This window comes from Schistocerca americana, chromosome 7 (genome assembly GCF_021461395.2).
Source record: "Schistocerca americana isolate TAMUIC-IGC-003095 chromosome 7, iqSchAmer2.1, whole genome shotgun sequence".
Lineage (NCBI taxonomy): Eukaryota > Metazoa > Arthropoda > Insecta > Orthoptera > Acrididae > Schistocerca > Schistocerca americana.
The window spans coordinates 436455627-436473230 of NC_060125.1; the positions used below are offsets into that span (position 1 = coordinate 436455627).

At 36.8% G+C, this 17604-nt stretch overlaps 1 protein-coding gene across 1 annotated transcript in view; it reads left to right on the forward strand.

Moving 5' to 3' along the window:
• LOC124621888 (electron transfer flavoprotein-ubiquinone oxidoreductase, mitochondrial) overlaps positions 1-17604 on the forward strand; it is a 103058-nt gene that overhangs the window by 7098 nt on the left and 78356 nt on the right. Inside the window, exons 3-5 of the mRNA XM_047147358.1 lie at positions 2899-3051; positions 7778-7936; positions 12169-12365. Of these exons, the coding sequence (XP_047003314.1) occupies positions 2899-3051; positions 7778-7936; positions 12169-12365 (509 nt within the window). The remainder of the gene's footprint in view (positions 1-2898; positions 3052-7777; positions 7937-12168; positions 12366-17604) is intronic.

Sequence of the window (17604 nt, forward strand, 5' to 3'; positions counted from 1 at the left end):
ACTTATTCTAGGGCAGCTCCACCAATGGGGCTTCTGTGGTCATCTCCCCATCTTTATTCGGTCCTTCCTACTAAAGCCCTTTTTTGGAACCAAGTCGGTGATGTGCTGTCGAATAATTCCAAGCTGGAGAATGACGTTTCTCAGGGCAGTGTTTTAAGCATTACCCTCTTTGCCGTAGCCATAAACAGTATCACATCTACTGTACGGAGTCCTGTACAGTGCTCCTTATTTGTGGATGATTTTGCAGTTCCTTGTTCTTCCTCTAGTATTGCAACAGCAACTCTTCAGTTGCCACTTACTTTGGAGAGGCTGGAGGAGTGGGTTACAATGACTGATTTTATGTATACTGCAGAAAAGTGTGTGTATATTCAGTTTAATCGTTCTTGTCGTATTTTTAATTTACCTGACTTGCATATGTGGAATACCGTTCTCCCTTTTAAAGACTCTGTGCGGTTTTTGGGCCTCATTTCTTCCACCAAGCTGTCATGGTTGCCACACTTGAAGAACCTAAAGGCATGTGCCCAGAAGGCATTGAACATTTTGAAGTGCAAGTTTTATTGGGCTTTTGTTTGATCATAGCTGGACTGTGGGTGCACAGTGTATGGGTCAGCGAGGCCTTTGTACCTGAAAATCATTGACGCTGTACACCATGAGGGCATCAGGCCATCCACAGGCATTTAAAGTACCAGCCCCCTATCCAGTGTTTGTGCTGAGGCAGGCAAACTGCCACTTACCATCCAACGACAGCTCCTCAAGGAGCACCAAGCGTGTCACCTCCTTGCTACTCCCAGTTCCCCAGCATGCCATACTGTGTAGCTCGTCTAGCTATGGAACATCTTTTTACGATTTATTCACAGGCGGTGAGGCCATTTGGGATTTGTGCAAAATGTGTGCTGGAGTCCCTTGGTGTGGGGGATGTACAGGTTCACATCGGGGGGTTTTAATCGACTGCCACCATGGTTACTGCAAAGGCCCAGAGTAATTTTAAATTTAGTGCAGTACAAGAGAAATTGCACTCCTGCTTCCATTTTTAATGATATTTTCTGGCATTTAATGTGATATTTTCCGGCATTTTAAAGGAGACCACAATTATCTAGCTGTCTTTGTGGACAGATGGACAGATCTAAACAGGGGGACTCTATTGGATACTCTGTTGTTTTCCCAAACCCTGTCCTCAAGATCTGGTTGCCTCCAGAGTTCCTGCATTTAAATCTGAACTATTTGCCATCTTGAGGGTGCTGGAGCAGATGAGATGTGCCGTGCCTGCAAAATTTCAGTCTGCTCTGACTCCCTACAACAGCTGGGGAATGTGGTGTCCTTCTTGCCAAGGAGGCATGTAGTGATCCTCAGCTAATTCCATGTGCCATACCCATGTATGCTATCATCTCAGTCCTGAGGTACAGAGTCATGCATTGATGGGGTGACGAGTGGCTGCAAGTGACAGGCAATAAGCTCCGTCTCATAAAGCCCACAACACAGCCAAGGCATACTTCATTCCAGCCATGTTGACGGGACGAGGTCCTCCTTACTCGTCTTCACATAGGTCACGGCCCTATGATGTGTGGCTTCTTGATCCAGCGAGAGGACCCTCCAATGGGTGGTGCTTGTGGCGTACTGGTTACTGTGCACCACATGTGTTGGACTGTGTTTTTATTTTCTGATTGGCAGGTCATGGTGGATTTTCTGACAGGTCTGCTCTCTATTTTAAGTAAAGTTCAAACAAATGTTGTTAGAGTTTCAAAGTTTTTTGAATTCTCCACCATCTTTCCCAAGATTTTAGGGTTTTAATGTGTTAACTGGCTGACTGGCTCACGCGTATTTTTTGTAAGTGGTCAGCTAGTTACATTCCCCTGTGCCTTTCTTTTAGCTCCTTTGTAGTTTTACTTGTGTTTTAATCCCATATATAGTTACTTTTACTCCTTCTCCATTGCTTTAGCCATATGAGATAGTGTGACTATAGTCAATTTGAGTGCATGAGATTTTAATGAGTGTAAGGGTGCTGATAACTTCGCCATTGAGCACCCATAAACTTCAACGACACACACACAAACACACTGGAAAAAATGTATGGCAGATTTAATAAAGAATGTAATAATTCATGTTCCTATGAAGACAGGGGCTGTTGGATATAATTAATCATTTATTCATTAAAGGATCATTTTACAATGCTTTCAGATCTGATGGCTTAATATAATGAAACCATAAGCCATAATTACATACATGTGAAAAAAACACATATATTTAATGAGAAGAGGACGGGACACGTGGTTGGCTTTGGTCTTTTTGTAGGAACAATCTAGGCATTTGCTGAAAGTGATTTAGAAAAACTACTGAAAACCTAAGTCACGACAGCTGGAGAGAAGACGAGTCTCCATCTTCCTGACTCTGAGGTCCTTGACCCAACAAATGCAATGCATCCCTCAGTTATAACTAACATACAGAACTCAAGACACATGCCTTTTGTGAGCAGTTCATCCATTTGAGCCACACAACTACAACCTGAAGACAGTCCTAAAGCTTTGTCCCGCTTCTAGTTCCTGTGTAGCTGTTCCAAACTGTACGACGCTGTTTGTCCAACAACTATGAGGGACACAACACTCTGAAGATTCTGCTTCTCCACAACATCATGGTTCTTACACAGGTGAAATTTCTTTATCTTAAGCAGTGTAAGCGCTGCAGGGAATATCTGTTAAGACCTGAAACTTATATGCTGGGCGACTATGACTGAATTCATTAGTTTTGACTAGTCACAGATGTTCACACGGTTTCAAATTAAGGAACATATACTGTACTACTCTCCTACAGAATGAACATAAATTTATAGTTTTGTTAAACACTTCGAGTATTTCTCCTCATTAAAGAATTACTTCAGCTTTTCTTTTAATTCATGTTACACAGATGTCAATATGGAACGCTATGTTGATGAGACAGACATCCTCATTGTTGGAGGTGGTCCAGCCGGAATGTCTGCGGCAATCCGCCTAAAACAGCTCGCAGAAAAAAGTGGAAAGGAGCTACGAGTAACTCTTGTAGAGAAAGCTGCAGAGATAGGTGAGAGAATATGCTTTTCTTTGTTTTTATCTTATTTTGTACTAAATACCTCTGACCAGATTACTGAAATGCTTCATTTGACATTATTATAAACTGTACATAATGTTATATTATAGTTATCTGTAGAAATTAGACTTAAGTTTTAAACACAATAGCAGTGCCATTGACACAGCAAGGGAGTGGGACCTAGGTATTTTCAAAGAATAATACAAGCAACATTTCAGCAGGTCAGCTATAGAAAGTCATAGATTAACTGGTAGAATGATAACACACGTATAGGAAATTGACCACTTTTTTAGATTTTTAAAATTAAATTTAATGAATGTAAAGTCAATTAGTGTGGCATATTAAAGGATAGTGGATTATGGTAAATAGGTTGTATAACTTAACTGTTGATTGGAACATGACAATGATCTGTTTCCTAGACTTGAAACAGTTTATTATGCAGGTATCACTACTGTGATTCTCCAGCTGAAAGAGGCTCTTACTCAATAGTCTGAAGATGATCACAGCAGCGGTCGAAAACGGTCACCTTAATAAATATAAATCGTGATCAAGACTGTTTTTAATAGCAAATAAAATTAAACACCTGGCATCAATACAGCTCATCTTATAGTTAACCCAAGCAATATAATTTTATGTAATATGTTTATCATACTGATATTTTATAATGGATTGTTGGCCTTTGTAAAGTATCACTACTACAAAGTAGTACATAAAATTACATCGCTTGGTTTATATAATGTCAGGAGATTCCTATCATGCTAATTATTATCATTAAATTCATGTTGGTTTAACTACAAGACGATCTGTGAGGACCTTTTGGATATTTTCACTACCTTTGGTGCCCCAAATATGCTTCATTCTGATGATGTCAGAGAATTTTGTAACCAAGTCCTCCAAATTTAATTTACGTTGTGGAACGATATAAAGATAGTCCAGTCCATGGAAAGCTAAGGCAAAGCCAGTCTTGGAAGACCAGTCAAAAGAGCAAATAAAGATGTTGAAAATATATTATCAAAGTGGATGGAAACAAATAAAACTTCAAAATGGTGTGAGGGATTAAGGTCTGTGTGAGCGATGAAAACTAGGGCTTATCATGAAGGGATAGGATTTCACCATATGAAGCCATATTTGCCACTCCAATGAAAATGAGCACTGCCAACTCAGTTTTTCCAAGTCATTTAATAAAAAATGTAAACACTGAAAAACGGTGTTAAAACACGACGACGACTGACTCACAAGATAGGAAAGATGGTGGTAGAGGAATTGATTCCAGTGAATCAGTACTGGAACAGAAGGAACACAGGTAGAAATAGGGTTGTAGCAGATAAGAAGTACCAGAGACATGGGCTTTGATGACTGTTAACACCAAGGCACTGGCACAACTGATGGTTGTGACAGGATGCAGACAACATCCAACCGTGTTAATAAAGAAGGTCTTCAATTACATTCAAAGAAAATTAAACCAGCCTCATGCAACAGAATTCCAAAACCTTCATTTTGACAGAAAGTGAGAATTAAAGTAGGCTACTAGATAAAGGCCGCACAAACATTGATGCATCAATAATAGCAGTGGAGATAAACATTCACAGTGATGAATTTTATCAGCTTGGTACCAAAGTGGACAAACTGAAGTTACTGTACAGTAGGAACCTTTCATCAGTGTTGAAGAAGTAGGAAGAGAAGAAATTAGTGTACAAGAAGTGATTGCCAAACTATCTTTCATTGGAGGTGAAGGGTTCAGAAAGTGCAACAGTATTAAAAAATGTTCAGCTAAAAAATGCTTGTGCAAATTGTATTCCTTGTTATATAATTTTAAATACCACAACAGTCAACTCTTTATGTAACAAAGATTAACATTTTTATACACTTTTGTATAATTTTTCCACTTATTTTAATAAGGAATACTGTTTTTTTATAATCACACTATAATGCAAGAATATTTAAATAATGTAATTTTAGGATCAATAAAAAACTGGTTTTACCAGCTTGCATGGGTAAATCGTAAGATTTGCCAACGTCTCTTGGTGAAAGTTGAAAATCTATGCATATAATAAGAAATTTCAGACTATTACCACACTTCAATGGGAGATGTTAGGTTTTACCAGTAAACTGTAGGATTTACCAGTCATCTTACTTTACAGTATCATGTATACTATCAAACCCTGCTACAATAGTATATGCAGTTCTGTAAGCTGTTGTATGTTGCTAACATGAGAAAAAATGTGTTTTACATTTTACATCTGAAGATAGCTAGATTTTTAGCCATTAATAGTAGTACATCCAAATAAATAAGCTTTCATGTGTGACCTTGACTCAAAGGATTTTCAGTCCCTATCATGAATATAAAAAATTTGTAACAGATCACCTATCTTCTAGTTGATGATGTCACCAAACTTAACAAATGTTTACGTGAATTATCACTTTCCCAAAGAAACTGGCAGTTGAAAAAAGAAAAAATAAAAGAACATGGGAAGGTTCATGGTAGTTGTAGAGTGTGTTAATTATTGGTTAAATTTTCATGCAGTATAATTAATTAATTTTGGAGAATATTTGAACTTAATTTTGACTGAGTGACTAGTATTTTGTGGTATTTTTTCTATATTATCATTATTTAGTGAAAATATGAATATTCATTCAGTTTGGATTGAAAGTTGGTTTTTGGCTTGGAGTATCACACGCTTGTGGGGAAAAAAAATTAACTCTAGGTACTTATACATGCTTTCAGTTGCTTGGGCACAGAGTTGAAACCAAACAGAATGTATGACAATATCACAATTGTTGAACAGTTAACGTTACTTGTAACTGTGATTTGCAACATGATATAAGATCACAAGGAAAATTAATAAGAGAAACATTGGTGGACTGTTCTCAGAATTCCAGTCAAGTAACTGCATTCAATTTTTGATCAATTTCTCTGGAATGTGGGACATTCTTTCTTCATTTTTACGCCAGTATTAATATTCCTAGGTGTACAAAACATATTGATTCGTTCCTCTGTGACATTCCATTTACACAAAGTGTAACAAACTTTTAGAGTCAGAATTATATGAACTGCACAGTAACTCTAAATTCATTGTTTTCAGATTAATGGCAACAAACAAATATATCATGAGTTTTTGATGAGCAATGCTTGTGAGGCGTGTTTGTAAATTGCTTATATTTCGTAACAAACACTTGCCTGTCACATTCACATTAACTAGCAGAAAAAAATGAACAATCATCTGTGATGTGTCTACTGTGGAATTTACCATTTATATAAAGTAACTGTCCTGTATCAACCACTTTCAAAGAACTGTTTAACAAGAGTCAATTATAAAAAAAAGGCAGATAAACCTTACTAGCATACATAAGTTCAAACATCCCATGAACCTGAATTAATACAAAGTATACCGTATTACTGTTACTGATATGAAGTAAGTGAAAACTGAAAGACTAGGGCAAGCTGTTCCAATAAGAAAACAATTTTGTAAGTCAGCTGGCACTGTAGAACACATGACAAGAGAAACATTTGCGGGACCAAGATACAGTAAATGACAAATACTTAGTACATCACTGACATGTCCGCCCCCGGTAGCTGAGAGGTCAGCGCGGCAGACTGTCAATCCAAAGGGCCCGGGTTCGATTCCCGGCTGGGTCGGAGATTTTCTCCGCTTAGGGACCGGGTGTTGTGTTGTCCTAATCATCATCATTTCATCCCCATCGACGCGCAAGTCGCCGAAGTGGCATCAAATCGAAAGACTTGCACCAGGCGAATGGTCTACCCAACAGGAGGCCCTCATCACACGACATTTCATTTCATCACTGACATGTTAATGTGCTATAAGTTTTCTGAATGGTTGCATAGTATGTGACAAATAATAAATTATGCAGGAGAGTGATACAAAATAATTAAGAAATATAATGTTATTGGAACATCAAGTCCACAAATCCTATGTGAAATCTCACAACAAGTTCTTAATTAAACAAGTATAGTCACAATTACTTAATAATCATAACATTATCAGGTGACCATGAATTCACACCATAATTGTAAATATATAATACTAAAAAAACAGTACAAATAAGAATTACATAAAAATTGTGTGTTAACAAATAGAAAAAATTAAACACTAATAATCTTCTTCAAGTGCTAAATCAGTACATGCATTGAATAAGAGAGTAAAGAAAATAAATTACAGGAAACCCAAAACTTCATTAGCAAATGCTGGATATGAGCTTCCTTAGCCACCTAAAATGCTATTCACGTACTGGTAACTAAAACATTAAGTTGAGTGAAGGTTAAATTGATTACTGCTCTGAAGCTGTCTGCCTCAGTATTAAAATCCTTTACTGAAGTTAATGTGGTAAGTGTTTCGTCCAGTACAGAAATGAAAATTAAAAACTGTTTTTAACTAACTGTTGCTGACTCATTACCTATGACAGTATCCACTGACTACAACTTGTAAGTAATGACCTCCTTGCACCCCTTATGAAGCTGAACATAATATAAAAATTTATCTTGCCACAGGACGGGAGGGGGAGGTTATAAGTAGCACTTAATATCAAACTAAAAAACAATAACAAGTTACATACAAGCTGTAGAATTTGGCTATCAGTATAAGATAGGTAGCTGGATTATAAATAAAGTTGCCTTGATTCTGAAATACTCCTTACTTATCAGACAGAAAATGTTTTTAATTTCTTTCTGCTACATAAAACTGTTGATTTGTTCTATCTACAGGAGGGCATATTCTATCTGGAGCATGCATTGAACCTGTAGCTCTTGATGAGCTTATACCTGACTGGAAGGAAAAGGGAGCACCTCTTAATACACCTGTTAAGGAAGACAAATTTGCATACCTTACAGAGAAAGGGAGGATACCAGTCCCCATCTTCAGCTGTAAGCTACCTTTGATTCTTTATGCATTGCAATTAATGTAGTATTCATAATGCAAAACAGCTCAAATGTGAGCAAAGTTAAAATAATTGTAATATTATTTTGCTATTTTCAGTTCACTCATGCCATCCATATATAATTTTGGCAGTGTCAATTAATTAAACATGTATATTAACTGTATTAAAAACAAGGCCATTTTGGAGAAAATATGTGGTTACCAACCACTGTAGAAGTTCTCCCTAACACTTACCTAATTTAGTTTATTTTCTATGTATGATATAAATTCTACAAAGATATAATTATATACAAGAAATAGTCCCAATTCAATGTGTTTTAATTTGTAAAAAATATTTTATATTTGACAAAAAGTAAGACAAATTGATGTGTCATATTATAATAATTTTTTTGATGGAAATGTGGGAAAGTAATTGCACCACATGCCAGCTATGCTGCAACATCCTGCATTTTATATAGGTATGATAATTAACTACATCTACAGCTTGAATGGCCACTACTAACACATGGCTAACCAAAAGCTTCACCTTCTACATCTACATACATACTCTGTAAGCCACCGTATGGTGTGTGGTGGAGGGTATATGGTACCACTACCATTCATTTCCCTTCCTGTTCCACTCAAAAACAGAGCAAGGGAAAACAGACTGTTTGTATGCCTCTCTGTGACCCTACTTCCTCTTATGTTCATGGTTCTTACACAAAATGTACATTGGTGGTGGTAGGATCATTCTGCAGTCATCTTCAAATGACACTTCTCTAAATTTTCTCAATAGCTTTCCTTGAAAAGAACATCGCCTTCCATCCAGGGATTCCTATTTGAGTTCCTGAAGCATTTTCATATTATTTGCTTGCTGATCAAACCTATCGGTAACAAATCTAGCAGCCCATCTCTGAATTGCTTTGATGTCTTTCTTTAAACCGAACTGGAGGGGATTCCAAACACTTGAGCAGTACTCATGTTCTATATGTGGTCTCCTTTACTCTCCTAAAATTCTCCCAATAAACCAAAGTAGACAAACACAATCCTTAAATGCACATTCTATTTCATATTGCTTTGCAATGTTAGGTCTAGATATTTAATCAACCTGACTGTGCCAAGTAGCACACTACTAATGCTGTATTCAAACATTATGGGATTGTTTTTCCAACTTATCTGCATTAACTTACTTCTTCTTCTTTTTTTCCCATTTAGAGCTAGCTGCCATTCATAGCACCATCCAGAAATTTTGTCTAGGTTATCTTGTAGCACTCAACATAACAACGAAAATAATCAATTTTGGACAATATAATGTAATTGGATAGATAAAAAATCTACTCACCAAGTGGTGACAGCAGACCACAAAAAGAAAAGTTTTGCAACCCCAACGATCAGTATTTCTTCTTATTCAGTCCAGTAAGGCTCTCCTGACTCAGGGTTTTTGGTCACTTTTCAGAGCTCTATTCTTTTCCTTAAACCTCTGCAGTCCTTCCCTTCACCCCTCTTCCTACCCCTGCAGCCCTTCTGCCAGGAGCACGAGCCACTGGCACTGGCTCCTGCCACTGCTTGATGAGTAGATTTTTTTATATATCCAGTTACACTGTATCACCCTACAGTCACTCACGACAGCACCTTCCCATACACCTCATCATCAGACAACAGCTGCACACTTCCCCATGGCTCTCCTGACGATAATGTTGTCTCTGAGGAACACTCACAATCAAGGTCAATGTACTGAGTCCTATTACTTAAGAAGTCTTCAAGCCACTCACGTATCTAGTAATCTACTCTGTATGTTTGTACCTTCGTTAACAGTTTGCAGTGTGACACTTTGTCAAACCCTTTTTCAAAATCAAGGAATGTGGACTCTGCCTGTTGCCCTTCATCAATAGTTCTCAGTATACTACATCTATGTTCATGCTTCTCAAGTCACCATGTGGTGTGTGGCAGAGGGTTTGTTATACCACTGTTAGTCATTACCCTTCCTGTTCCACTCACAAATAGAGCAAGGGAAAAACAACCATCTGGTTGTTGACCAAGGTGTACATCACAACAATGTTGTCTTTAAAATCTGCTTAAAAGTCAATGCTATTAGAATTTCTTAACTACGACATCAGCTCCACCCAACTACACAGATTTGAATTATCCCTACACCACATTCTCTATTTTTACGTACTCTATAGCTCTGGATTAGTCCCCATCTACAGCCATTATCTTTCTACTTCCTTGCCTTCAGCTTTTATCCTCTCTTATTATTTGCCATCCATGTGCCTTCAGTCCTCCATCACTCTCAAATCTTCCCGTTCTCTTCTTTACATGTTTCTTCCCTCTCCCCTAATCAACTGCATGCTTCAGTAACATCTCATCAATGTCAATGAGTAGTACTGCCATGACACAGCAGTGGACAGGGTGGGAGATGGAGGGGCAAGAGAGAGAGAGAGAGAGAGAGAGAGAGAGAGAGAGAGAGAGAGAGAGAGATAGTTAGTTTTCTGTATGCATTATGTGCCATCTGTGATTCATCTGTAGGTACAAATGATCCAAAAAAAAAAAAAAGTATATAAACCATGCTGTGGTGGTTTCTGACCTACTGTGAAACCATTCAGTTATTGTACTGGGCAGAGTTTGCTTATGCATAATGCTGTGAGCCACTTATAAAATAAATGAACTCCTTAATTTATGAGTTGAGGATTTGAACTCATTCTGCTTGCTACAGCTTTGCACATAAAAACTGGCTACTCACTTCACCTCTTGCAGCCCAACTGCTTTAGTAACTGGAATCTGTTGACACTACATACTTGTACTACATGCTGAAGAAAGTTGACTTTAACCAGCAATAAACAAAAAACCCTCTAGTATGCATTATCATTAAAATGCTTAGTGAAATGTACTTTTTGGAAAGGCCAGCATTTACATCATCTTTTAGCTGATTTTTTTCTAGTGATACATTTCCTTTTAATCAGAAATACATTTTATTAATGAAAGTCAGCACTGCTTGGCCGAATTTCAGTGTACTTGTTTATTGGTAAAATATCTTAACTTTTTTTCAGTTATGGATTTATGTAAACTGTAGAGATTGGAACTCTCATGACACGTGATAACAACTTTTAAACCACAAGCTATGAGCATTTTGCTCACAGAAATTTTAAAACACATGATGTTTTATAAACAATGCCTACATGGTTCTTGTTCATTCAATAGCTCGGTTTTACAAGTTCATGACCTGCACAAACTGTTGTCATTTATCAGCACGTGGGTGAGGAGGAGGTTAGTGTTTAATGTCCTCGTGACGAAAAGGTTATCAGAGATGGAGCACAAGCTTGGATTAGGGAAGGATGGAGAAGGAAAGTGGATGCGCCCTTTCGAAGGAACCATCCCAACATTTGCCTGAAGCAATTTAGGGAAATCACAGAAAACATAAATCGCGATGGCCAGATGTGGTTTTGAACCATAGTCCTTCTGAACGTTAGTCCAATGTGCTAATCACTGCACTACCCCGCTCAGTCAGCACACAGGTGTTGCTTGGAGAGGTCAAGGTCAGCTGGTTGGGCCGGTTGCCATCATGCAGCATTCAGCTCATTGAGCCAGTGTCGGCATTAAGTATATTATGTTTTGCTATTAATGTATTTTAAAATGTAATTTTCTGTGTATTGCTCTTGATTTATGCTTTAGAAGACAGGAATTTTAACTGTACTAATGTTATTGATTGCGAATTGCATAGATATACTGATTGTTTTGCACTGCAAATAAATAATTAAAATAATAAAATCTGAGTTTTATTACAAAAATAACAATAAAACATACTATAAATTTACATGTATTAGGTACATTTCAGACCGCTTTCTGAGTGTGAGCAAAATGCTCGGAATGTGACTGATTGCATAACTTTTAAAGACACAAGTTCTTGCAGGTTAAAAACACAATTAAAAATATGTGTGTCCATGAAGTAATTCACAACAGAGAATAGTATGATCCTGTTTATATGTGTATCAAGTTTTGGTAATCGGTTTTGAATTGTTTTTTATTAATTTTTTTTAATGGTTTAAACTGTGTGAAGATATTTTTAAAGATATTTCTGTAAACTTTCTAGTTTTACCATCCACTTGTCAAAATATACTGCCTTTATTTCTGTTCAGATTCTATTTCTAATATATATTATATTTTTAAGTATAGAGTTTCTTGATTTCACAAAAAGCTTTTTATAATTTATAGTGTTCAGCAAGGCAGCGTGTGTGTGTTACAGGGATGCCAATGTACAATCATGGCAACTATGTTGTCAGGCTGGGTCATGTTGTTCGTTGGCTTGGGGAGCAGGCTGAGCAACTTGGTGTTGAAATGTATCCTGGGTATGCAGCTTCAGAACTGCTGTTCCATGAAGATGGTAGCCTTAAGGGTGTTGCTACAAATGATGTAGGAATAGCAAAAGATGGTTCACCTAAGGTAAGAATATGTTTAAAACATACACACACAAATTGTGCCGCACCATGGTTCGGAACCCATGTTGGATTGTAGTTGATGAAAAAGTTTACCTTCACTGAATATTAGCTTACACAAAATACAAATTAATAAAAAAAAGTACTAGCAGCCCATTAATTCTTTACACGGCCCAGTTTCCCATGATAGTAAGATGTTACTGCCACCTTCAACATTTTTGTAGACTTTTTCTTTTTCCTGCTTTCTATTCATCATTCAGTGACACATATATACCTTCAAAATCTCACACTTTGTTTTTCTGTTTCTTTATTTGCCGTCCATATTTGTGGTTTTGTTGGCCAGTTGACAGCCCTTGGGCCTTGAAGGTCCTCTTTTTTTTTAATTAAAATAAATCCTTTCCTCTGTTAATTATTTAATTTTAATCGCATGGCATCTGTGTCAGGAACACATCAACATACTGTAACATATGCAGAACTTGAAGAAATACATTTTAACCACAGCTGTTTTTATTTGAACCTCAGTATCCACTGGTTTCATTGGAGGACCATCTTCACAGGACAGCTGCCAAGGGTACAAAACGGAGTAAGTAATGTACACGAAAAATATGAAATAAAACATTCAAATAGGTACATAAGCATAATGTCTTCAAGGATAATTACAAGGGAAAAATGGATGAGATGAATACATAAACCATTTTCTTTTCTGGCTGGTAGACCATCCAAAACTTCATAATTGGAGTAAGAAAAGAACACAGTATGTTCAACAAAAGTCTAATAGAGACATACTCAACATAGCAACAGTTAACACAATGATGTACAAAAAGGCAAGAAACGAAAGAGGTAAGAACTAGACAGTGTAGTCTCTGTAGCAGAAGTAAAAAACCAAATCAAAACACATTCTACGAAAAATATTAAGGTTCATATCTAGAACTAGTTGACAGCTGATAAACGCTTTACAGAATATCTTTGGAAGACATCTTAGTTAACATACAATGTAAACAACAGTGAAAGTGAAGTAAAAGTGTAGAGGTGTAGAGACCAGTAACAGTCATATACAATTTTAAAAAAAATTGCAGCTGTGAAAATATAATGAACTAGTAGCATATTCACAATATGGCAGATTATAATCTTATAAATGACAAATAAAAGTGTATTGTAGGTAAGGTCTATAACGAAGTACAAGCTTGAACTATAACCACATACGTAGGTTAACACAACGAGAAAGAAGGAAAAACATACACACATTCTCATGTAGTTAACCATCTGAAATTTCATGCTATATGGTTGTTCACCTGCAAAGATGACCACTTATGGTGTGATTCTATGTACTTATTACTTATGTTATCAATTGAAGGAAATTGAATACACAAGAATGAGTGTATAGTTTCACTTCTTACTTGTTATTAACTTAGTAACATGTGCAAGAACCCCCCACTCACACTAAATCTCCAGAAATGTCTCAGTTTAGCTGGTGAGTCTGGAGACAGTGGCATAAAGGGTGTACAGCATAAGTGGTCATGCTTTCCCACCCTAGTTTGGCAATAATTAAGCCAGTGAGCTGCTGTGTAAGAATTCTTCCTACTTGTTCTCTGGAGATGCTCTTGTAGTTTTATGTCCCCTTGCAGAGCCATAGCAGTGTCATCGGATTCTGGAAGTGCAGTACAACTGTCTACGTTTTACATAATGAAGTGGGAAATGTTTTACGCAAATAATTTTTACACGGGATGCCTTTATGGTGTGTTTATTTAAGAAGCACCGTAAACTGAACTTGTTCATACTGATTATAAGTTAACTATAAAACAGTACGAGAGCATGGCCTACCGAGTAACTCAGTTGAAAGGCATCCTCTCGGTAACTGCCAACTATGGATCACAGTCTGTAACTTGAGCGTACAAATGGTATACGTCTTCAGTTATGCCAAAGTTATTCATATATTTATTAATATCAACGTTACTTGGCAGTGTAAAATTACTGAAAGGTAGTATTGCATTGATGACTCGGGGACTCCCTCTATGTCTGAGTATCAAAAGGCTACTTTCATTAGCAAATATTTATTAATAACAATTATGTGATTCACACCAAAATAAATGTGCTTTACTTACTCAGCTGATGTCACAAGTGATTTCTGCATCAGTTCCAAATACCACTGACTCTGAAAGCGCGAAATGGCCAACCGCCTCTGCTAGCCAGTGTGGGAACATACAGCTTGCTCCTTACTCTGTACGTACAGCAGTGCTGATACATTCACTTCATGTATGTGAAATTGCAAACTAGAAATAAAGTAAACTGTGCTCTTATCTGCAAATAAGAGGCACCTTACATGTCCTTATAGTTCAAGCTTGTAGTTCGAGTTTATACTCACTTACAGGACATTTTTATTTGTCATTAATACAATATTATAATATTATATTTTTTTACTGTTCAAAGTGAGTATACTACTAGTTAATTATTTAAGTTTTCACTTCTGTATGTCTTTTTATTGTATGTTAATATTATTGGTCTCTTCACTATAACCTCATTTTAAACTTCGTGTACATTGTGTGTCAGCTAAGATGTCTTTCAAAGACATTCTGTCTAGCTCCTATCAGCTGTCAACTTGTTCTAGATATGAACTTCTTTATATGCGTTGATAGAATGTATTTCGATATGGTCCTTGACTAATATTAAAGAGGTTACACTGTATAGCTCATACCTCTTTGGTTTCTTATCTTTCCGTACATCATTATGTTAACTGTTGCTATGTTGAGCACATCTTTATTAGACTTTGTTGGAACATGATGTGTTCTTTTCCCATACCTGTTATGATTTTACTGATTTTCTATCAGCTACAAAAGAAAATGATTTATGTGTTCACTTGATCTGTTTTTGCATTGTAATTATTCATGAACAGGTTATTATTATTCACTTATTACAGATTTAGTGTATTTTTTGTGTTAATTACATGTTCCATTTTGTACTTTTGGTATACAAGGGTCGTCCACAAAGTAAGTTCCATTTCTATTTCTATCCGCGGAAGTGCTACAATCGTCTATCCGTGGAAGTGCTACAATCGCAGTTCCGAACATGCGCGTCAGTTACTCTGACTAAAGGAGAAGACATGTACACCGTTTTCAGATCGCTGCTGCCGACGTGTGCTTTGTAATGCTTCTTTGAAATGTCAGCCTTAATTGAAAATGCCACCGCACGGTGCCATTTCTTAATGGTCTCACAGTAACCATATGCATTGAATGTTTGGCATTGTGGTAAGAAATCAATCAGCAAAATGCCTTTTCTGTCCCAAAAAATGGTGCACATGACTTCTCGAGGCGTCAAGATTTGCTTGGGCTTTAACCTTCATTTAGGATGAAGTGTGCCTCCATTCCACTGACTGCTGTTTTGTTTCAGGGGTGTCGTACAATACCCAAGTTTCATCCCCCATGACTATCCGAGAAAGAAAACCATTGCCTTTTTCATTGTAGCATGTCAAAACCGGAAGTGCACTGCCCTTCTGTTGTTTTTTGTGTTAATCAGTAAGAATTTTGGGTATCCAACATGAGCAAAGTTTTAAAATTTCAGTTTTTCAGTAACAATTTCATGAATTAGTGAGTGTGTGATTTGCAGAGCTTCCATAGCAAGGGCACTTAAGCGTAAACTTACAGTTGTCCTTAATCTTCTCTTCAATTGTGTGAACCAGTTCATCAGTAACCACAGACGGGCGTCCACTTTGTTCTTCATTGTGCACTTGATCACGTCTTTTGTTGAACAGTCTGACCCATCTTCTAACCATTGAATCACTCATAGCATTTTGTCCATAAACCTCGCAGATTTGCCAATGAATTTCCTTTGGTTTAACTTTCTTTGCATTTAAAAAACAAATCACAGATCTGATTTCACACGTGGCAGGATTTCCAATAACAGCTGACATTATAAAGAACCAGTACAAAGTGCACGTCAGCAGCAGCAATCTGAAAATGGCGTACATGTCTTCTCCTTGAGTCAGAGTAACCGCTGCGCGTGCTAGGAACTGCGATTGTAGCACTGCCGCGGATAGAAATAGAAACGGAACTTTGTGGACGACCCTCATATATTATGTGAAGGTAGTCTATGACCGAAACCAGTAGATATTGAGGTTCAAATAAAAACAGCTGATGGTTATAATGTGTTTCTTCAATTACTTAAAGGCTGTTGAATGTCTCCTAGCCAAAACAATAAATAAACAGAACATATTTCTATAAAACAAAATAGAGTAATAAAACATGAAACTCTGAAATGGCAGAACTGAAAATAACATAATGGCCTGCTGCTAAGTATACTTTTGACATTTACCTAAAATGATTGAGGAAAACTCTATAATTAGAATAGCTGGATTAGATAAACAAGCATAACACCTTTTGTGCTTCCAAATTCATTATATTGTAATATCACATCAAGAGTGACTAAAATATTCACTTTCATTTTTTTTTCTCTCATTGTATGATGAGTTGCTAAGGAATCACAATTAGTTATAATACCATTTGTGAGACATGATGCTGAAAAATACTCTAAAAGAAATTTTGTTTACAGGATTGTCACAGTGTTCCATTAAAGCAGCGTACCTAATCTATTCCTACATGAACATTACTGTCAGTTGTTCCAATCATTTCATTTCAATTAATTACATCACCATATCACAATTAAATAGATGTAAAGTATACCTGCAGACAATATCATGTGTTATATTTTGAAGAGAAAAGCCTTCAATTTTATTTCAAACATTGCAGTTCATCACTGACAGTCTTCAAGTCTTTTAGAAATCAATAGAAAACTTATACAGGATGCTGCACACCTTATGGAACAGTAGTTAGGAATGTGCTCATAACATAAACATAATATTCCACTGGTGCTGACTAACTTTAAAGATGGCTGCAATCTACTTCTGAAAGGCATAGTAAATATGACCCTTCCGCGTCATCCCCAGAAACATATTGTCTTCTATTAACAATATATTCTCAGGTTTCAACAGCATCAAGTGGTTAATGGTGGCAGTTAACCACTTGGTGTGGCTTGAAACCCGAGAATATTTTATTAGTGGATATTATTGCGAGAGTATGCATTTGTACATATTGTCTTGTACTTCACTAATTCTGTAGCTATTGCAGATGAGATGAAAATCAGTGCAAACAGTATTCTATCTAAGAAATCAGATGTAGTGTGTTTGTTGCAGTTAGGAGTGTGTTAGCTACGGACGAAGAGCTTCTTCTTTCCAGAATACAATTTGTTGTATTATT